This window comes from Triticum urartu, chromosome 1 (genome assembly GCF_003073215.2).
Source record: "Triticum urartu cultivar G1812 chromosome 1, Tu2.1, whole genome shotgun sequence".
NCBI lineage: Eukaryota > Viridiplantae > Streptophyta > Magnoliopsida > Poales > Poaceae > Triticum > Triticum urartu.
The window spans coordinates 211,603,000-211,625,593 of record NC_053022.1 but is presented as its reverse complement, the minus strand read 5'-3'; the positions used below and the strand labels follow the sequence as shown (position 1 = coordinate 211,625,593).

At 43.3% G+C, this 22,594-nt stretch overlaps 1 protein-coding gene and 1 pseudogene across 3 annotated transcripts; both read right to left on the bottom strand.

The window, feature by feature from the left end:
* Window positions 1-858: 858 nt before the first annotated feature.
* On the bottom strand, window positions 859-3,249 carry LOC125554199 (annotated as a pseudogene).
* A 148-nt stretch (window positions 3,250-3,397) lies between these two features.
* On the bottom strand, window positions 3,398-22,458 carry LOC125554174 (pentatricopeptide repeat-containing protein MRL1, chloroplastic). Of its 3 annotated transcripts, XM_048717778.1 has the most exons (20): window positions 22,046-22,457; window positions 18,792-19,104; window positions 18,423-18,674; window positions 18,110-18,332; window positions 17,914-17,977; window positions 17,696-17,840; window positions 17,499-17,614; window positions 10,989-11,117; window positions 10,473-10,664; window positions 10,212-10,376; window positions 9,975-10,115; window positions 9,675-9,774; window positions 9,083-9,191; window positions 8,917-9,008; window positions 8,657-8,747; window positions 7,276-7,507; window positions 7,104-7,196; window positions 4,710-4,758; window positions 4,041-4,134; window positions 3,398-3,815 (listed from the first exon to the last, which is right to left on the bottom strand). In XM_048717778.1, the coding sequence occupies exons 1-20, from the start codon at window positions 22,361-22,363 to the stop codon at window positions 3,587-3,589; spliced, it is 3,147 nt and encodes a 1,048-aa protein (XP_048573735.1). In that variant the 5' UTR covers window positions 22,364-22,457; the 3' UTR covers window positions 3,398-3,586. The 3 variants fall into 3 exon arrangements, with proteins under 3 accessions (XP_048573735.1, XP_048573730.1, XP_048573742.1); XM_048717773.1 differs by having other exon boundaries at window positions 18,423-19,104; XM_048717785.1 differs by lacking the exon at window positions 4,710-4,758 and having other exon boundaries at window positions 3,480-3,815; window positions 18,423-19,104; window positions 22,046-22,458.
* Between the last annotated feature and the right edge of the window lie 136 nt (window positions 22,459-22,594).

Below are 22,594 nucleotides of genomic sequence, written 5' to 3'. Positions count from 1 at the left end.
TTAGGGTGCCTCGGCATCGACAAACCCTAAATGATAAAACCATGGCTTTTAGGGTGCATCGGCGTCAACAAACCCTAAATGATAAACCCTTAGCTTTTAGGGTGCCTCGGCGTCGACAAACCCTAAATGATAAAAGCTTAGCTTTTAGGGTGCATCGGCGTTGACAAACCCTAAATTATAAAACATTGGCTTTTAGGGTGCCTCGGCGTCGACAAACCCTAAATGATGATACCATGGCTTTTAGGGTGCCTCGGCGTCGATAAACCCTAAATGATGATACCATGGCTTTTAGGGTGCCGCGACGTCGAGAAACCCCAAATGATGATACCATGGTTGTTAGGGTGCATCGGTGTTGACAAACCCTAAATGATAAAACCATGGCTTTTAGGGTGCCTCGGCGTTGACAAACCCTAAATGATAAACCCTTGGCTTTTAGGGTGCCTCGGCGTTGACAAACCCTAAATGATAAAAACTTAGCTTTTAGGGTGCATCGGCGTTGACAAACCCTAAATTATAAAACATTGGCTTTTAGGGTGCCTCGGCGTCGACAAACCCTAAATGATGATACCATGGCTTTTAGGGTGTCGTGACGTCGAGAAACCCTAAATGGTGAAAACTTAGCTTTTAGGGTGCCTCGGCGTCGACAAACCCTAAATGATAAAACCTTAGCTTTTAGGGTGCCTCGGCGTCGATAAACCCTAAATGATGAAAACTTAGCTTTTAGGGTGCCTCGGCGTCGACAAACCCTAAATGATGAGACCATGATAATTCCTCACAAACCAACCCCTAAATAACACTTAAATACCACTGCAAACTGATCTTAATTAAAAGATTCAACAAACAGCATACAAACCAAGGTTCAGTGCTACAAAACTAGAGTTCAACACCGTCAAAGTTAACACATTTAAAGCTTTAGTCCAAAGCTATTACAAAAGACAAATGACCCACATGGTCAGACAACAACTCAACTTAGTCTTCATCACAAATAAACTTAATCTGGTGAAGATTCCTCTTGTTACTATCACCTGCTGTCTTGAGCTCAACAATGCAGGAAGCAAGAGTACTCTTCTCCATGGTCAACTTCTCCTTCTCTTTTATCAGCTCAGCAATGCAACTATCCACCTGACCCTTCTCTTTCTTTAGGTCATCCTTCTCTTTCTTTAGGTCAGCATAACAAATCTCCAAAGTCCTCTTATCAGAGCTCATCTTTTCCTTCTCTTTAAGATGATTGAACTTCAATTCCTAATGACAGTGGATTGAGCTACATGAATTAACTTTAACTGGTCATGAGCAGCCTTCCATTTTTTGATCTCAGCATCCTTTGCCATGCTGCTTTCCACACTGAATGTAATGTTCTCAGCATCATTCATCTGATTTACCTCAGGCAGGTTATCCTATGAATCCAGGAGGTTGTTCACATCTTCAACAAGCTTCTCATATGTCTCCTGCAACTCTTTTTTCTGTTGTGTGAGATTGTGTACAGTACATGAATGCTCCAGGCATGCCATCCTATTGTTATGCTGGCTATCCTCATACATAAGCCACAGCTTGTGAAGAGCATTCTGCAGATGATCTGGCCACTCCTCATCTACCCACTGCACTAATCCACAATTATTAGCACCCTGCAACAGAAAAATTCAGTTCAGTATATGCAATGAAGTTCCAGATTCAGTTATATGTTACAGATTTAGTTAAGTATATAACACACATCATCATTCTTATATGTTACAGATTCAGTTAATGTACCATATGCAATGAAGTTACAGACTAAATTAGTTACAGAAAAATTCAGTTCAGTCAATCCATCAAATTCAGTTAAGTTAATCCATCAAATTCAGTTAAGTTAATCTACCATATTCAATTAAGTTACCAGATTCAGTTAAGTTAATCTAGCAGCTTCGGTTGATGAAGAGTTATTATGAAGCCTACAACTTTGAACAGTAGCTCTGAACCCTAGAACCATGAACAGTAACTATGAACCCTAGAACATGAACAGTAACTATGAACCCTAGATGAATTGGAATGCTGTAAAGCTACAACTTCATACTTACTTCAGTGGCACATGCAATGAACCTCCTCCCAGTGCTTATCCCCTCAAATGCAACACATTTCCTCCCTGGATTCCCATGCTCGCACATCACCATCAAGTCATTAGCAGCACCCTCGAACAACAATTGTAGCTGGGATCTGGGCAATCCAACACAAACTTGTTCAAATCGAGCAGAACTAGTAGAACCCTAGAACACAAATGAGCGGCGGCCAGACAAACAGAGAACCAGAGAAGGAACTGACCTTGAGAGGGGAGTCGGGAGTGGAGATGTACTACGCGGCGGAGCCCTCAGTGCTCTCGCTCTCGCTCCAGGACACCATGGCGGCCGGCGGCGACTGGAGAGGAAGAGGAGCAGGAGGGAGCGAGTGAGCATGAGAGAACACAACGCGAGGTCGATCTGATAGGGCGCAGTCGGTCTGTCCGACACGAGCCGACCGCGTTCTCTTAAGCGAACGACGCCGTTTGCGCGACCGTTAGGCCACGTCGAAAGATTTTGGGCCCCACCTGTCGGAAACGTCCTCAACCACGCCAAATCACCTGTTCGGTGCTATCTGCAAAATGTTTACTGAATCCGCGGTGCATTTTGCAAAAAAAAAAAAATTAGCTACCTGATGGTTTTCCGCAGATGAAACCTCAAATGTGGTGGTTTTCTGCTTTTCACTCCAAGGTTTGCCAGGCTCCGATCAAGGAGGAGCGATGACGGTGCCTTCAGCTTGCTCCAGTGCTTAGTCATTGCTAGGTAGTCCTATGAAACTTGATGTCTTTCTTTTACTTCCGGTATTCTTTGTACTACGTTGACAGTACCTTGACAGTTGATAAGTAGACCGAAAGTTTTTCTCAAAAAAGGCGTGGGGGTCATGGCGCTTGATCGTATTGGCCAATGTGTTGCGGCTTGTTCTGAGCACCTCGCTGCTGCATTGGAACCTGAATTGGCTGAAGCCCTTGCACTCCGCTGGGCAGTCTATTTGGCTCATGATGAAAAGATAAAATCGAACGTGGTCTTTGCTTCTGATTGGCTATCTCTTGTGCATCGGCTCAACTCCGTGACCCGGGATCACTCGTCTGCTGGTTCTGTTATTGCTGATATCGAGTTTGCAGCAAGGGATTTCTCTTCAGCGGCCTCCAAGCACGTTCGCCGACACCTTAATTTTCTGGCTCATGTACAAGTCTTGGATAAACTGAGTTAGTCTTTGTATTTTTCATTCAATTTTGCTAAAGCACGTCTAGATGTGCCATAAGTATTACACATCTAAGTCCTATATCATTGATCTTACATTGAGATCAGTGTGGATATTTTCTTTTTCTTTTTTTCTTTTCCGCTTTATGCTTGATTCACTCACTTAGATATACAATAACTAGAGCACATCTAGATGTGCCCTAGACACACCCTTTTTCATTATGCGCTCCGGACTGTATCCGGAAGACTACGTGTAGTAATTTTGTTGCTTAATTAATAAAGTGTCAACGTTCTAAAAAAAGAGTAATTGCCTTCTTGGCATACACAAAAATCGGGACACAGAAAAGGTAAGACCTGCACTATAGAGAAAGGCTTCTGATATCACGCTGCTGATCAGCAATCCCTTTCGCTAACCGCGAGGGCAGTGGAAGCAACTCAACTGGAGCTCCTGTGGAGGGTGCGCTTGTAAATTTTGGGTTAAACCACCTTCTTAATGTGAGGCCGTTGATCCTCATCCTCCCGTGGGACTCCTCGCCTTGATATTTAATTCCTAATCTTCTCAGCAGGGAGCCAACTGCTTGCCCGACTCTGTATGTCACAATCCAAATTAGTCTCTTCAGACTTATTGGACAAGTGCAAGGCACAAAAGAGAAATTCTATTTGACTCAGCAGATTATGATATTTGTAGATGTTGGCACAGTAGCTTTTCAAGCAAATGAACTAATCAGAGCTGAGACTAACTTAATAATTATTAAACGAAAATTTCTGATATAGTATAGGACAAGTATTCAAGAAATGAAATGTGATTTTCACCTTCCAGCAAGTTTAAGTGTTTTCTCCCTTTCATCAAGATCAACTTGTTTCTTTTCGGTGGGTAATAGAATTGTAACATTTGGTAACCTTGCACCTGCATGTCATAACGTGTAATTAGAACTAAGGGAGCAAGATGTGAATTACACTATAATTTTTTGAAGTCTTCTTCTATTTGCACATGGAAATCACACTACTATTTGGTAGTTGCTTGGAGGGTTCCTCCTAGAACTAGAAACTGGTGATTAATACTACCTCCGTCCCAAATTAGTTATCGCTGAAATGGATGTATCTAGACGTATTTCAGTGCTAGATACATCCGTTTGAGCGACAAGTAATTCCGGATGGGGGGAATACAAAGTTTATCAATAAGTTGCAAGTTCCTTATAATTCCCTAGATAGATTTGATTCAGCACAAGTCATCTAAGCCGCAGCAACTCGGAACCAGACAAAAAGATTGGGATAAATTGGACTATGTCAGAATAAATATCTTAGTTTACCAATAATGTTGTGTAAAACAGTTTCAGATTCTACATGTCTGCTTTGGCCGATTTAACAACAAATATTAGAAATATAATGTGTATTTATTATTCTTCAGACAGTTCTACAACAAATTTATTGTAGACAAAGTAATAAACTATTTTAGGCATCAAGGAATACTTTCGGATTCACCTGCAGCTAGTCGATGCTTCAAAGACTTAAATGTCGATAGAAGAGAAACCTGACAAATGTGAAGTATAAGTATGTACTATATAGTAAGTATTATATAGGTAAAATATTTTGGGCACTTAGGTGCCTGGGCACCCGGAGCGCCAGACGTTGGATCAATCCATGATCCATCCAATTCATATTGGGTTGTTGGTTTCTATAACCCGTTAGCAAGCCTCTCCAGGCAACAATTGGCAACCTTCCAAATTATTGTTGCATGTGCATGCTTCAATAATGTCTAGGTGGCTCAATGACATGACACCAGCTGAGATCGCTCCCAGCTTCTTTGAGATGCTGCGGCACAAAAGCATCTCTCTTCCCTGGGTGCTTCAGGGTATCCACTCAGGAGCATTTGCACGGCTCAGCAGGTTCACGAGTTTATCCATCTTTGGATGTTGACTCGGGAAGTCGGGACATACCCCTTTCACCTGAGGGTAAGGACATGGTCACGTGGCGGTGGACAGAGGATGACACATACTCCCTCCGCTCCGAATTACTTGTCTTGGATTTGTCTAGATACGAATGTATCTAGACTCATTTTAGTGCTAGATACCTCCGTATCTAGACAAATCTAAGACAAGTAATTTGGAACGGAGGGAGTACACGGCTAGCTCCGCATACGCCATCCAGTTTCAGGGCTCCTTTTCTCCGGTCCCAATATGTTTGGATGCCATCTTGAAGGCTGTCGGAGAATAAATGCCGGTTCTTTCTGTGGCTTCTCGCCAGGAGGCGAATTCTCTTCATGGGCAGGCTGTCGGAGAGGGGTTGGCTTAGTCAAGAAAACCACTGTGCCAAGAGCCTCCCCTCCCTCCCCCCTCTCTTTCTCACCATATACTCTCCCTCTCTAAAAGAATGCGCAGAGCTCCTACCATATACTACCTCCATCTGGAATTAGATGACGCTCAAACGGATGTATCTAGACGTGCTAGATACATCCGTTTGACTGTCAACTAATTCCGGACGGAAGAAGTATAAAAAAAGGTTGTATTACATATCACAATAATCCAACGCTTGTCAATTGCGCCTTCGACAAGCGATATGCGGCCGGAAGAACATATTGCTTCGTTTCCATCGTCTACTTGCTGAGACGTAATATAATATGTAGAATGTATGAATATGAACTATGCATGATGCATTGGCTGACATCATGGCCATCTTTTTCCTGGCTATCTATAAGAATATTAACATATACTCCCTCTGTCCCAAAATTCTTGTCTTAGATTTGTCTAAATACAGATAGTCTGATACAGCAATTAAAAGTGCTTATATAGTTATATATACTCCTTACTAGCTTCAATTAGAAGTACATGTACTCCCTACTTAATATCACAATTCAAAGTATATATACTTCATAAGCGTACTGCTATACACCGTAGTACCTTTTATAAGAATAGTACTACCTCTGTCCAGAGTTAGTTGTCGCTAAAATGGATGTATCTAGATGTATTTCAGTGCTAGATACATCCGTTTGAGTGACAAGTAATTTCCGGACAGAGGGAGTAGTATATATACTCCATATTGGTGAGCTACATGGAAACATCCATAGATCGATGATTGCTAACCCCCCTATGATGCATGTATGACATCACATATGCAGCACATACGTACTCCCTCCGTCCGAAAAAGCTTGTCCCTCAAATGAATGTATCTAGCATCAAGTTAGTGCTAGATACATACATTTGAGGGACAAGCTTGGGGCAAACTTTTTCGGACGGAGGGAGTATATATTTATATTTGTCATATAAACATACTCCATGCATATGACGTTATCCATAATGTTTGCAAAAATCTCCATCCCAGAAATATCTGTATATTCTACATACTCTAGTGCCTAGAAAAAAGGATTATACTATGCTTCCGAATCAACTATGTACGTACGACGCACTTAATATTTATGGTTGTTTCTACCACAAGCACTAAGTAGTAAGTATGTACACATAATCCCAGTGCTAAAATTATACACGCACACCACAGCTCAATATTTCAAAGGTTAGGTGTTGAATCGAACAGGTGTAACACTGGCCTAATAATATATAAAGGCACTCTGGGGTAGCCAAAGTAAACTAGACAAAACTAGTAAGCTAGACACAAGATCATGAAGGGGATGCTCCGAGTGTCCATGGTAGGGGGACTGGACCGGCCGTGGTGGGATGGTCGAGATGCGTCTAATGGTTGTAGATTTAGCACATGGAAAGGAGCACTCATAGTCATGTCCTGGGGATGTAAAAATTAATTGTTGAACCTCGTTATCAAACATCGCTTCTCCGTCTACTTTCCGCAATGGCCTAATCGCATAAATTCAAACAAGAGTGCTAAAGTAGTTTTCATGAAAGTAACATGCAATAAGAAAAAAGAAACCTCGGCTGTGTAGATGTTTGACTTTCTTGCATCAATGACAATTTGACTATATTTTGTGGAAGTGCTTGCAACTGCTCCTAACAAGCCACCTTCCTGTGACAATAAATGCTGCTTTAATACCTAAAGAATACTGAAATGGAATCATGGTTTCATAGAAAGATAGCATCTCTACCTCCAATACTGAAAAAGCACGAATATCATATTCACCGAATCCTTCCAACAGTGAATTTGTATTGGGGTGATGTGGCATATCACAACTTATTCCCATATTATCAATGAAAGTGGTTTTCAATGAACTGTCATGAGGAAACCTCAAACAACCCAGCACTTGAGATAAAACATCGCTTGAGGGTAGCAGACCAGCGGTGATTGCCTGACGGAAAACCATAATTGCTGAGGATGTCCTACAAAGGAATCAACAAATATAAGCTTCTGACAAAGAAAACTACAGAACTGATTATATATATGGTACCAGTAATAATTGAAGTTTATATCTATTGATTCCATATTAGAACCCAATTGTACTCCATAGCATGATGCCTCTTTCCTGATTGGATATGGATTCAAGCCGTAGATTGTCCTCTATGTTCCCTCCATACCATAGCACGCATAGGCCTAACCAGTAGTAGAACAGCAGTCCAGTGACTGAGACTCGGCGGCAACCCATATTTCTCCGTGTTCCTCTCCAGTATCTTGTCAGTGAAGCAGAACTCCATGCTCGCAAACAGTTGCCCACATGCGGGGAAATATCTAGGGTGATAGTACGAGGGGACAATATGGCTTGGATGCGAGCTGGAGGTTAGCTATGGGATAGAGCAGACAATGAGCAGTTTGCTGAGATCGGGGACCTAAAAAAATTCGATTGGGAGCACGAGTTGCAGGTGCAGAAAAAATACCTAGGGCGGTAATACCATGTTAGGAAATAAGCAACTTGTATTTCCAGGTGGCCTGATATATACACATGTACAGGTGTGGAATATATGCAGAAACCCCGTATACAGCTGGATATTACACGGCAAATATATACAACTCTAACAAATATGAACGAGGCTTTGATAAAGATTAGGGTAAACAGTGTGCCCTTAGGACCCCACACCGCTTATTTATAATGTCAACCACCAAGATTACGAGTTTAGAACTGTACCAACTCAGACTCCTTCTAAACAACAAACCAGACACTTAATGGGCTCGGGTAATACTAATACCAGTAACCAATAATAACTTCTCAACACTTTACCTCATGGGTAAAGGTAGGAGATCAATATACTCAAACTAAAGCATGACTAACAAAATAATCTAAGATGTACCTTGCAATTCAGTTCACGTTTTAAAAAAACGCAGTCTTTCCTAGTAGTGGATTCCTATGGTAAAGCTTGCATCTATAAGATCTGAATGTATTGCTAAGTTGCAATTTTACGTGTATCTGTAAACATGAGCTATAGAATACTACTTAATAACAATGAATTGACTAAAGTTACAACATAAACTACATATTAACAAGAATCTTGGCATGCAAATTTATTTGAATTTATAGAGTCCAGCAATGCGTGTACCATTTATTGTCAATCTGTGGCTTCCCTTGGTTGAATCTGACAATGATGTTGCCAAGTGAAAGATCATAGGAAAACATTTGTAGACATAAACCTGAAGAAAAAGGTATTCCATTATGAACGATTGCCACCAAAAGGAAAAACAGTACACAGATGAAAAATAACTGCTAGCAGCAGTAGACACAAGAAAGGTAAAAACAGGTCAGTTCAGCACAAAATGAAAATTCCAGTTCTTCCATACAGTACCAACCAACAAAACTTACCAGTAAGACAACCGACAATGGTGGGATTGAGGCCAGTACCATCTACTTTTAGTTGCTCAAATAAATCAAGAGCTAGTTGTGCTTCACCATTTCTGCAGGTCAACTGTTAGTATCTCAAGAATATCATGAGAATAGTCTGAAACGACCAGTGCTTGCTATACTTTACCTTTCGCAAGCCACACATAAGACCGAATAGGTTATCTCATTTGGACGGACACGTAGTTCCTTCATCTCATTAAGGACCTCAGCAGCTTTTAAAACTTGATCGCCGTCACCTGCAATTTCATCATGTAGTTAACTAAAGCCTGAAATCATTGTTCTTTCCAAGTTCAAAGATAGGAGTAACAAAATAAGAAGTTGGAGGAAATGAAATACATGCATGTTCAAGGAAAGAATTGCATGAAGAACCTATATTTGAAGTATAATACATTAGGTCCCTTAATTCGAAAATTAACTTGGCAGGTTTGCAAACTCATTGTGGAGTGCCACTAGCATGCCTAAATTTTCAAATTGAATCATTTAAGAAATTCTGATTCAGCTAAACTTGTGAATTGATCTTGTCACAGTTGACATATAACACTTAAATAAGATAGTGTATGTGACAGTTGACATATTTGGGACCATACCAAGTTCACATTCAAGTTTAGTGGTAACAAGCTGCTAGAAGTGTAGGGTCATCTGGTGCAACTCTCTCTTTAAGAAAATAATAGGTAGTAAGTGAACAAATATTTTGCATTTCCTTCTAAGAGTACACATACAGAGGGAAGTAATTAAAGCATTCATCATCGGGACTGTTGGAATTAATTTGATAGCCTTGATCTCCTCAAATAGCTGCAGCGCCTTTTTCCAGTCCTTGGCCTGATACAATGGCGATCAGATCAGGATGAGCAAAAGAAAAACTCTGATAATAGAAATGGTTTCAGATCAAAAGTACATGGATGCAAGCTGAATACAGAGCTAAGTATGTAATGTGCAACTTCTAGGACTACTATAGACACAAAAGTCAAAATTCAATCCTTTAGGTAATTTTCCATCAAACAATCTGCCAAAGAACTTACATTGCAGCAAGCACCCATACAGGAACTGTATGCCATGATTCCAACATGAAATCCCTTTGCTCTTACATCTTTGATTATTTCAAAAGCAGCATCAGCCCTCCTAGCGTGGCCGGCCACATCAACTAGAGCACTCAGAAACATCTGTAGTACATGGCATTAAGCAAAGAGAAAAGTCAAATAGGCTGTAGGGGGGGAGCACATTACATATCCCTTAATGTTTCCACTAAACATTAACACCTCATCAGGTTGAACTCCGATCTTGTTCATATCTTCATAGATCTTCAATGCAAACCCTAAATCGCCAGTCAAGCTACAGCTTCTCAGTGCAATTGTGTAAACTTCTGGAGTACCTTTTATACTGTACTCCTGAAGCATTTTGTAAACCTCACGAGCTCGATCGGCCTACACAACAGAATGGTTTCGAGAACTTGATTTTCAATATAGGAAGCATATTTTCTGCTTTGCATTTCTGAAAAGAAATTAGTCTGTAAAAAACACCTGGCCAGCCTGAATACATGTCTTCATGAGTGCTCCAACTGTGACATGATCAGGAAGAATTGGCTTGCATCCTTTCGATTCTGAGGATTCTGCTGTCATTTCTGATAAAACATCAAAAGCTCGAGCAACAGCTCCAGATTCACCACATGCACTGATCAAAGCGTTGAAGACAACTCGATCTGGCTTCACCTTCTACTGCAAGTACGACCGAGTAAGTTCATCAAGCATGAAGATGCTTGCAGAGGCTTATTAATTGAACAATTTCTTCACATCTACAGCACAACGACTCGAAAAAAAAAACATCTACAGCACAAGTGAAATGAAGCACATCTAGCATAAAAATTCCTGAGTGAGCCTAGCTCACTTGGCTAGGAGAGTGAACCCAGCAACCCAGGTTCAAGTCCTCACAGATGGGAGTTCGGGCTCTTATTATTTCAAAAAAAAAAAAACTGTATGGGCCTCCCTTACCACTTCCCTTTATGAAAACATAAAAATTCATGAGATAGAACAATTCACCTTTGAACTCATGATCCCGTAAGCACCAAATGCTTTTGCTATTTGCCCAGCTTTAGCACAGCCATCAATTAGTGCACCGTATGTGTTAACATTTGGCTCTATTCCAGCACTAACCATCTCATGGAAGACCTAAAATATAAGTGCAGAATAATGGATAACATGAGGTACAGTATCAAGATATAAATGGAACCCCCACATATGAATTTGTTTTTTGTTATGAGCAAAAACTGTAGGGGAGGCCCCGACAGTAAAATTTCATGAAAATAGAGAATATTTACTAGGATGTATACACGGCAAGAAAATAACGGCTCCCACCTCCCAGTGCTACATGCTACATTGAACAAGAGAGGCCAGAAGAAAAGCTTAAACCCGAGTGTAGAAGTGCATGCTCTAGCCAATGCAACCAAAAGACCGATCTGATGGAAGAGACTAGGCAGCACATTATACGTCAACACTCCCCCTCACGTGTGGCTCCCTCGGGCCTAAACATGGACCGAAAGTGGGCTGCAATTTAATTGCGTCAGCCGGGTCTTGAACTCAAGACCTCTTGGCTCTGATACCATGTTAGAAGGGAGAGAGGGATTTGATGGAATAGTTCGTTGTATTGCTTGAGCCTCGTGGGCATATACATATATATATATATATATATATATATATATATATATAGGAGTACAAAGTCATCTTGGAGTACAAGGCAAGGTAGAATAAATCATACGCTATCCTACGTTTCCTAAATAACAATGACACTCAACACCGAGGGTTGTTGGGTGGGCCCCTCTCCTCTCACCCCTCCAGACCCAGCCCCCGCACCATCGCCGGCGCCTTACGACGTCCATCATTGGTGCAACAACCCACCCCCCTCATGACTCAGACAAGCCACCACCAGCAACCTCCAACACCGCAACAACAGATAGTTGAAGGAGAAGGAGCGGACGAGGAGATGCTGGCAAACTCCAAGAAGAAGGCATCTGAAGCCCCTGGAACTTCCAGCCCGAAGCAACACCAGAACATGCAAACTCTATGGATAGTCCGGAACCTCCCCGGAACTTCGGGCCTGCCATGGAACTTCCCGCCTCGATGACCCCAAGGCGTGCCAACTCTCTGGATAGCCCGAAACTTCCGGCCTACCTATGCGCAGTGAGTAGGACCACGGCCCATGTACCCCTTCCGCCAACCTAGACTATAAATACTCGTCTTCTATGTCCGTTTTAGGGTTAGCAAAGCATAGATGAAGAACTAGAGAGAACTTTGCTCATATCTACCCCTCTCCTTTGGAGATCAAGGCCTCCCTTGGAGAAGAATCCCTAGTGGATCATCAAGACCTCCTCTTGTGGAGAAGAATCCCCATCGTAGGATTGTCAAACCCTCATCTCGTCTTGGATTTGAGATGAACCATACTCTTGTTCCAAATTCCCTTTGTTGGTTTGTACTCTTGTAGATCTTGTGTGATTGTTGATCTAGTGGATGTGTGATTTGGACTTGTCTTTGAGTGTTTCCTCGTGTGATTTGTGTGCTCCTATTGAATCCCCCTCCAAGTTGTGAAAGATTAGGCCATCTAGGGTCCCTACCCTACATCATACCCCCTATGTATCTCCTTCTCCGCATCCAAAATACGACTGGACTCTGCCCCCATCGCTGCTCTTCTTCAAGCTTCATGCAACGGTAAAGCTCATGACTTCTATGTTGCCCAGCTAAATGAGCTAGCCTTCCATTTCCACGCCGTCCTGGCCGAGTTTCTCCTCCAATAGGAAGAAATACACCACCGAAACTTCTACTCCTTCCAGCCAATCCCCACCACCGCCGAGCCGAGCCAACCACTCAACAGCCACACTCCTCCCAAACGCTATCTCAGCTATTGCAGATCCCTCATGATCTAGGAGGAGGATTTATCCAACACATCGCTTGACTTGCTACACGACCAGTGTTGGCACTGCCCCGTTCATCCTGTCGGCGGCCCCATTTGTCCGACATTTGGGGTCGGTTGATGGTGTTCCACCGCCTCTTGGATTGACAGCTGTGACCGCCGCCTCCTCCCGCGTGAGTGGTTCAGGTCATCAAGGTCCCGACGGCAACGTACATCCTCGCTACATTCCGCAGCACCACCATGATAGGGACCACCGTGAGAATGGGTTTCACACTGGCGGTAGAGTTCACAACGGTCATGACTAGGCCTCCGGCAACGGGGACATGCTGTGGGACCTCACCCGGTCTTCGAGCCGACCGGATGGCAATTTTGGTGGGCACAGTCAACGCCCATCTCCGTCGCTGCCTCTCACGTCACACTCCCCTCTACCCGGGACCCCGCCTCTAACGCCCATGTTCAGGCACATGAAGCTGATGCGGCCAACCGTCTAGTTGTCACTGACACTAGCTTTCAGCAGGCAGTTGTGACTAGGCGCAGCGAGTTGCACACAAACCTCGACGTGGCTATCGTGCCTCTCCTGGAGGAATCCTCCACCATGCGAGAATGGATGTGTCAGGTGGCTGCTTTCATGGAGCGCACACCAGCTTTAGTCGCCGGGCTCGGCCTCTTCACACCAGTCACACATGGCGAGCTCACCGATGTCCGCAAAACTTGCACCCTCTCTGGTCTCGGCTGATGCTGACTCTTAGTGGGCCCCCAGCTTCCGCCTCTGTTGTTGGGCCGGACCTGCGCTTGGGCCTGCTGCCGCACCACCAGCCTCTCTTGGAGCCCATGGGCCATTTGGAGATGCTCAGATAGCCCACCTGGAATGAAGCCCCGGGTAGGTGAAAGGAAAGTAGGCAATTTTAGGGCAAATCGACGGATCCCTACTCAAACACTTTTAGGCCTCCAATGCAGACCTCTACTTTGGGTCAGATGCGTCTGGACGTCCGCTCCAAGGCCGTCTCCAAATCGAGGGGCAGAGTAGGGACTCTGACAGCCTGGACCCACCCATTTTGACCGCGGACAACCACATCGCCACCCAATGGGATTTCCCTCCAGCCGCCTCGCCTTCCCAAAGATGTTCCCCACCAGCCCCTTCCCCTCTACTTTGATCCGATGCTGATCACCTCCCCTAGCCACCTAATGCACTTTGGATCAAAATCAGCAATGGCGTGGAGCAACCATCGCGATGTCTATATCATCAGGTGTTTGTCATGCCGCCGCCAAGAGCAAGCCACCGCTACCAAGGGAGAGAAGGCCACTGCAGCCCAAGCCAAGCAGGAGGAGGCGCTCGCCGCTCCACACCAAGCAGAGGTGCACTCCGCCAATCACGGCGCCCATGCAAAGGAGGAGGTGCTCGTTGCCCGTCACTTTGCCAGAGCCAAGTACGAGAAGTGCAAGGCCTGTGATGCTCACGATCGAGCGGAGCAGCAGTAGGCAATCACTAGGAAGAACCAACACGACACATGTTTTATGCTAGAGAGGAAGCCGTCGCCCCATCCGCACCAGCCGTACCAGCAGCCGCATTCGAGGATGTCCTCTTCGATGTGTCCAAGGTAGGTATCCTCCAGGGCTCCGGCCATGGTGATCATTGATTGGTTCTAGTCTATCTATTTGTCTGCCAAATGTAATGTTGAACATCTAATTTATATTGAAGATGTTGCACTCTGGGGCAATTTTGAGTGCTAGCGTGGATGGTCGGCGCCCGCCTAGCTGTCTACCCTTATTGTTCTGCAAAAATAAACTGTCTACCCTTACATCCCAAAAAGCCTGCCTTGCGCATGCGCTGAGGTGGACCGCTCCCCTTTCGGGACGCGCACGAGGGCACCAATTTCTATCTCTCTCAACCCCTCTTTTCCTAGAGTGGGGCCCACACATTGTGGCTTTTTTCTTAACGTTTTCTCCTTGTGCATTGAAAGTTCTTTCCAAATTTGAAATTGGATGAGTTTTATTAAGTAGGTAAGCCCCCCAAATTCAAAAGTTAATGATTTCTGAATTTTGGAAGTTCAAAAATTCTGAAAATTCATTTTTTTCAGAAGTTCAAATTTGAAATTTCTGAAAGTTTAAAATCCCGAAAGTTGAGTCCAGATTTTTCTGAACGGAAAATCTAAGGGCAGCATCAAGTTCAATTTTACTTATGCATCCTTGTCTTCCCATGTTGCGGCATCCCATTGGCATTTTTTCCTAATAGAGAGCAAAGGCATGCATGCATTAATCTCCCACCTAACACTTACATCATTGCATTAATTGCTAAGTTCCAATTTTCAAGATCATTTATCTCACAAATTGTTAATCTGGTTAGCCTTCTTCACCAGTGAGTTCATCTCGACGAGGCCATCAAAACAAGGTCCCATGTTGTTGTTAAGCTTCATGCACTAGCCAACGCAACCAAAAGTCCGAACTGATGGGAAGGGCTAGTGCAATCCACATATACTGTAACACCCCCTCTCACGTGTGACAGGGAAGGCAAGTCAACACATGCAACCGGAAGAGAGCGACGGCGCGCGAAACTCATGTATGACTTAAGAGGCCTCTTCATGGACACAAAGGGGGGCTACCAGCAATTTTTAATAAATTGCGAAAGCCAGGACTTGAACTCAAGACCTTAGCTCTGATACCATGTTAAGCTTCATGCACTAGCCAACGCAACCAAAAGTCTGAACTGATGGAAAGGGCTAGTGCAATCCACATATACTGTAACAGTTGTCATGTTTCGGTGGAAAAAATTAGTCGGCACTAGTTCTCAGGGTATGTCAACATAGTTGGCATGTTAGCAGTGAACAGTTGTCACGATAATTATGTACATTTACCAGGCAATAGTTGTGTGTGTTTTTATACAATGCAATGTTTACGCATAGCAAGAGAGTTAGTTTTCAGGTGTTACCAACAAAAGAGGGCGGCATCAACCCACACAAGTACCATGAAGCAATATCTATACAGGTGTGTATTGAAGTTTTACTAACCTGGCAAGTACTCGCAACTAAGTGGCAATAACCTGGCAAGTACCTAAGTGACAAGAATCTGGCAAGTACTAACGAAAAAAAGTTGTCAAAACATGCTGACATGGGAGGATCATCAATCGGCTTAATGGTTTAAGAGATAACTTTTCTGAAAGGTTAAACATGCATTTTCTGGAAGTTACCAGAACAAGAAAGTTGCAATATACAGAAAGTGCCAAATGTAGAAAGTTGCTAAAACGGGAAAAATTTGTGTCTGAAACCGACCACACTTCTTCTGGTGGGCGGTTGACCGACAACCCCCTTTACAGAAAATCAGGCCAGCTAAATTGGCCAATTTGTCCTCCGGAATTGATGTGAAGGATGAAGGACTTGTGAAAATTAACCCGAAGCCAACAGATCGACCAAAGCTTTCCAGAAGGCATTTGAGACATAGAAGTTGAACAGAACATGTTTGCATCACAAAACAATAGGGAAGTCCTCACCGAAATGCAGAAGATCGAGGTACAAAGCCTTGCTGGTAATTGCTTGCAGAAGATCAGCAGCACACGAAGACGAGGGGAGAAAGAGGTCCCCCCTTACCTAAAGCCATGCTGGCAAAATTTCTTGCTGGCAACACCATTAAGAAGCACAGCAAAAGTGCAAGAGCCGAGGAGAGAGTTGATCCATCCAATCCTCAAAGCCATAGTTGTTAAGCATGGAGATGATCGTGTAGTGTTCCACCGTGTCAAAAGATTTTTCAAAGTCGAGCTTAAAAACGACAATGTTGTTGACGTGTACATGTGGATTGCCTAGCCTTTCCATCAGTTCGGACTGTTGTGTTGGCTAGTGCATGAAGCTTAACATGGTATCAGAGCTAAGGTCTTGAGTTCAAGTCCTGGCTTTCGCAATTTATCTAAAAATTGCTGCTGCCCCCCTTCGTGTCCACGTATAGGCCTCTTGAGCCATACCTCTTGAATCTATCCACGTGTTGACTTCCCGCGTCACACGTGAGAGGGGGTGTTGACGTGTATATGTGGATTGCCTAGCCCTTTCTATCAGTTCAGACTTTTGGTTGCGTTGGCTAATGCATGAAGCTTAACAAATGTATGTCTTAGACTGATGACACTTGTGAAGGAATTCGAAGCTCCGCGCGAGGCAGTCTTTGATCATGCAACATTTAATGAAACCAGAGAGAGAATGACTTTCTAAAGGCAATTGGAACAAATTTTAGTGATAAGCTTAATACAAGAATTCAGGAGGGAGATAGGGAGATAAACACCACGACCCTCAGAGTTGGAATTTTTTGGAACAAGGGTGATGAAGGAATCATCAATACTTTGCAGGTTGACCGACCCATCAAAGAAGTCTTGGACTAGTTTATTAAAGTCATTTTTTATAATATCCCAATATTTTTTGGTGAAGAGACCGTTACAACCATCAACTGGATTGCTAGCAAACCGCACAATAAGTTTCCTCAAACGAGAAAGAGACAGAGAGAGCCTCAAGATCATCAATCTGCTGAACAATGGTGCTAAGATCAAAATAATAGTAATCCCCATGAGGTTGGAAAAGGTAGAGCAAATGATGGCCGCCTTCCCCTCATGGTCACAAACAGGAGCTGGCACTGTTAATAAGGGTGAGAATTTGATTGTCTTATGTGCTTACCTCAAACATCGCATCAACTTTTCCACACTTTGCACAAGTTGATATCAATGTGGTGTAAAGTTTACAATCGGGTTTTAGCCCAGCCTCCTTTAGGAGCACCATAACTTGGAGGGCCCCTGTAAAGGTAAAACCATTTGGTCATACTCAATTCTCATCTTCTACTCGAGCACATCTGACAAGAAAAGCTGATGAGTTACCTTCAAAATCTTTTGAATTAGCACAAACCGATAAAAGCATATTGAAGGTGCTCATTTTCGGATTTTCAATCAATCGGCAGAAGCGAACAGCTTCCATAACAGCCCTTTGTTTTTTACATGCACTCAAAAAGCTGGCATGGTGGATCTAAGAAACAGATGTAAATGAGAAATTTGAAGAGTACATTACAAAAGCTAAACCATAACAGGTAATTAATCACCTTCTTCGTATCAAGCAATCCCTTCTGCTCCATGCTTTCCAACAAATCCACACAGTCCTTCAACCTGACAATACCAAATTGATGTGTCAACTGAAAAACTGATATGTGGAAAGATTACATTTGAATGGATATAACATACAGTAACTTAAGGCCTGCTCTGGGACAATATGTTAAAATCATCTACCAAATATTATACCTTCCATCTGTTAAAGAACTCTTGTATCGCCTCATGTAATCTGATGTATCCACTGTGCCGTTTATTCCAGCTGTTGTCGCTGGAATGAATTTATCTAGATTCTCTTTGTTCAGTATATCAGAAATACTCCAGCCAATAGTTTTTGCATCATCATGGTCTTTCACTGCTTTCTGTTGTTTGCTGGCAGGACCCTCCCTTAAGCATGCAAATAGAGCTAATTTCCCTGAATATAGAGTATGCTCATAAGGAAAGGGAAGAAATCACGGATATCAGCAGAAGTGCCAAGAAGAGTGCTTAAATTCCAAAGTTAAACCTGGTGTCAGATGAGAGCCCCCTACATATGAATCAGCAAACTCAATTGCTTTTCTTGGTCTGAACAAATTTCCAATACTGGCTTGCGGAACAAAATTGAGAGGGCATTCCACTGTTCTTTTGAAGGATGAAAGAGATGTCAAATCAATATTTTCATCATCATTACTCTGATGGCATCGAAGTAAATGAGCATTGTTGCTGTTTGTTTGGCTGTCACCAAGACCATTGCCATTTTGAGCATCTTTCTGTAGTTCTGAAAGGGATAAAAATTGGTATGAGAGCCCACCTTGCCAGCCAATTCTGTTAGAGACATACTTGCTTTTATGTTGTCCTGGTGGACCGGAATAAGACGTTGCAAGAACATCCATAACTTTTTTTGTAGAATTTCTTTTTTCTGCTGAAGTTGAGCAACCAACTTCTTCTTGCCGAGATACATCAACTAATGTGTGTAACATTGCCCCTGGATTAGTTACAGAAACCGCCTGTGTTGTCTTATTTACAGGATATATGCACGAAATACTAGCCCGGCACTCCAATTCATTAATAGTCATTCCTTCAGAAATAGATAGCTCTGAAAAGCTATTTTCATGAGTTGCACAACATGCATCATTACTATCATGTACGGATTGGGTTGTTGTTCCGAGGGCCTTGTTTACATTGCTTTTGACCTGTGTATGTAAAACCTGACAAATATTGAAGATGACTGCAAGTTAGAAAACAACTACCAGACACAGCGAATCACATTTCATTCGTCAAATTAAGACTAACAACAACAACAACAACAACAACAACAACAACAACAAGATCTCGAAACCTAGTTATGGTTCTGGCACGTGGATAGCTAACTTTTACGCACCACTGTCCATGGCTAGTTCTTTGGTGATATTCCAGTCCTTTAGATCACTCTTTATGGACTCCTCCCATGTCAAGTTTGGTCTACCCTGACCTCTCTTGACATTATCATCACGCTTTAGCCGTCCGCTATGCACTGGAGCTTCTGGAGGCCTATGCTGAATATGCCCAAACCATCTCAGACGATGTTGGAAGCTTCTCTTCAATCGGTGCTACCCCAACTCTATCCTGTATATCATCATTCCAGACCCAATCCTTTCTTGTGTGGCCACACATCCATCTCAACATGCGCATCTCCGCTACACCTAACTGTTGAACATGTCGCCTTTTAGTCGGCCAACACTCAGTGTCATACAACATGGCGGGTTGAATCGCCCAGAAGCTTGGCACCACTTCATCCACCCGGCTTTCATTTGATGGCTCACATCTTTATCGATATCACCATCCTTCTGCAGCATTGACCCCAAATATCGAAAGGTATCCTCCTGAGGTACCACCTGCCCATCAAGGTTAACCTCCTCCTCGTGCCTAGTAGTACTGAAACCGCACCTCATGTACTCAGTTTTAGTTCTACTAAGCCTAAAACTTTTCCATTCCAAGGTTTGTCTCCATAGCTCTAACTTTCTATTAACCCCCGTCCGACTATCATCGACTAGCACCACATCATCCGCAAAGAGCATACACCATGGGATATCTCCTTGTATATCCCTTGTGAAGCATCCATCACCAAAGCAAAAAAGATAAGGGCTCAAAGCTGACCTCATTCAATCAATGAACACAATTTCATTTTATTTGTGAGAAATAGCAAGCAATGCTAATTTTCAAGGATACATCTATGGTAGACGTATCAGTAACATAGAAGAGAAATGCCAAGATGGCTACATCGTCATTTTGCAAGCAACACGATGACCACACCACGGCCCAAAACTCCTCATGCTGATTACTCGCTATCCGACAACGCTGAATGATGGATAATGCAAGTGATTAGGCTTTCAGTAATTTTATAAGCCTATGCCGATTCGAGAAGCGTGATGAGGATAGTCTTGCCAATTGTAAATCTTACCAATGACTCTAATATCCCTAAGCTTAACTAACGGACTCTCGTTATGGAAGGGCTTAATGGGAGTAAAAGACACTTCTATACAACTGGGCTCGTTTAGTGTGGAGAATAGTGAATAATTGAGATTTGGGGAGGATAAACGTATCGGGGACATGCAGTTTTCAGATATGTACCCACAGCTATTCCGCACAGTTGCCTCTGTCATTGGAGTGCCTAATCCGCTGATTGATTTCCGTCAGGCTCTCATTCGCCAAAATTTAATAAACTGAAATGAGATCGTACTGAGAGTTCTAGGGATGCAACTAACTCTGGAACAGGACCCTTTAGGTGGGATCTTCTTCAGACAGACAAGGGTGTTTTCTGTACACTTCATATATGCGGCACTAATGGATATGTGGTCAGGTTCCGATGAAAACGGAAATCAAAGTATTCATCTGGTTTCTTTGCAGACAAGTAGTCCTTATGAAGGACAAATTGGTTAAGCGCAAATGACAAGGGGGCACTCATTGTAGTTTTTATTACAAATAGAAAAGTATACAACATTTTTTACTTGATCGCAGTTTGGCACAAATTGCACGGCATGCTGTGTAGTGAGCCTTTAATATCACACCACATTGTAGTAGTATTTCTAATATATTTGGCTCTTGGTTACAGGGGGGTGACAAATCTCTAGGAACACTAATTGTGGCCGGGGGTTACAATGGTGTTTTGGTCTATTTGGCTATGCAGAATTGATTTTATTTTTGACAAAAAGAAAGTTCAATGTTGTATGCAGGTGCTACTCTCGTGTACCAGTTGGCTACAGTCATGGGCGTTGTTATAGAAGGTGCAACATAAGGAGCTGATGTGGCTTCACGTCAAGCAGCTCACATAGATTACCAGGGAGTTTATGTCCCGGTTCGGATGGCATGCGACTGATAGGCTCCTTAGTCTTTAGAGTTGTCTTGATTTACATGTTTCTACCAACTGTAGTTGGGATGTTTCATTGTCTTGGTTTTACCGTTTCTGGCGAGGCCATTGTTTGGTAAATTTATAATAAACATGTAATAATTGGGCTGTATGCATATCGGATGTAGAGGTCGGGGTAATAAAGCTTCCATTATCTCCAAAAATATCCCTAAGTCTTCAATCAAGGGATAGCAACTGCTCTAATGCCTTAACCTCAGAATTACCAATATCTATAGAAAAAGGAATCAGCACTGGCAAATTTGGATCCAGCCTTTGGACTTAAGACATTACCGATAGCATTGACATCACCAACACTTGTCCCCAATAAACTTTCCTGTCTTCGAGGAGTAAACATCGGAAAACTAAAATTTCTCGAATTGCACTTAGATGGCCCAGAACTGGCATCTTTCTAATATGGATGTGATTGGTTTTAAAGTCAAGAAAATTCTATTTATTCTGTTAAAAAATACGACCACTTGTGTACTGTACAGAAAACACACTTATATTAGAAAAAATGGGTACAATCTTTTCTCTTTCTTGTATGATCGTGTCTTTGTACAAAAATTTACATGCACTTTGATGCTCTAGTCTCTGAATGCTTTGGAGAATTAGCAAATCCGTCTTATTTAATGTGCATGCGCGATAATCTAAGTTACGGTGCATATGCATATATACTAAAGAGGAGCCTGAGTTCAATTCAAATCATTCTTCAAAGAGCAGAACTAAGGTAAGAGGGATAAAACTAGTATCAAGAAGAAGCACACCTCCGGAGATTCCCTATGCATTGCGCCGCGCCACCTGAGCCAAACCAGCTGTAAGGCGGCGAGGAGAGCGGCCGCGGCGACCACCGAGCCGCCTAACACGTCCAGCGCAGTGGAGGACGAGCCGCTGAGAGAGCATGCCACCGGGCGGCGGGCACGGTACCCCAGCTCCAGCCTCCGTTGAGGCGGAGGCCGCAGCAGGAGCCCTCCCCCGCCGGCGCGGCCGTGCCGGCGGGCGGAAGGGTAAAGAGAGAGGAAGCAAGGGGGGGGAGTGAGTAGGGTGAGAGCTTGAGGCGTAGAGGCGGAGGCGGAGACCTCCATGGGGAACGGGGAAGGAGCAGAGGAGAATGGCGGGGTTTAGGATCGAGGATGATGATGAGATGATGAGTTTTATCCGGAGTTTGCGAGGCGCTCCGCGTCTGTGGTGCGGAGGAAGTCCTTCAAATTAGTCCAAGGCGACCCATTTTTCTTTTTAACAACGACATTCTTTGTTGAATTTGTTGGTTTATTAATAGCCTCCATGAGTGTGAAGGCCCCACTCAGAATAGCCAC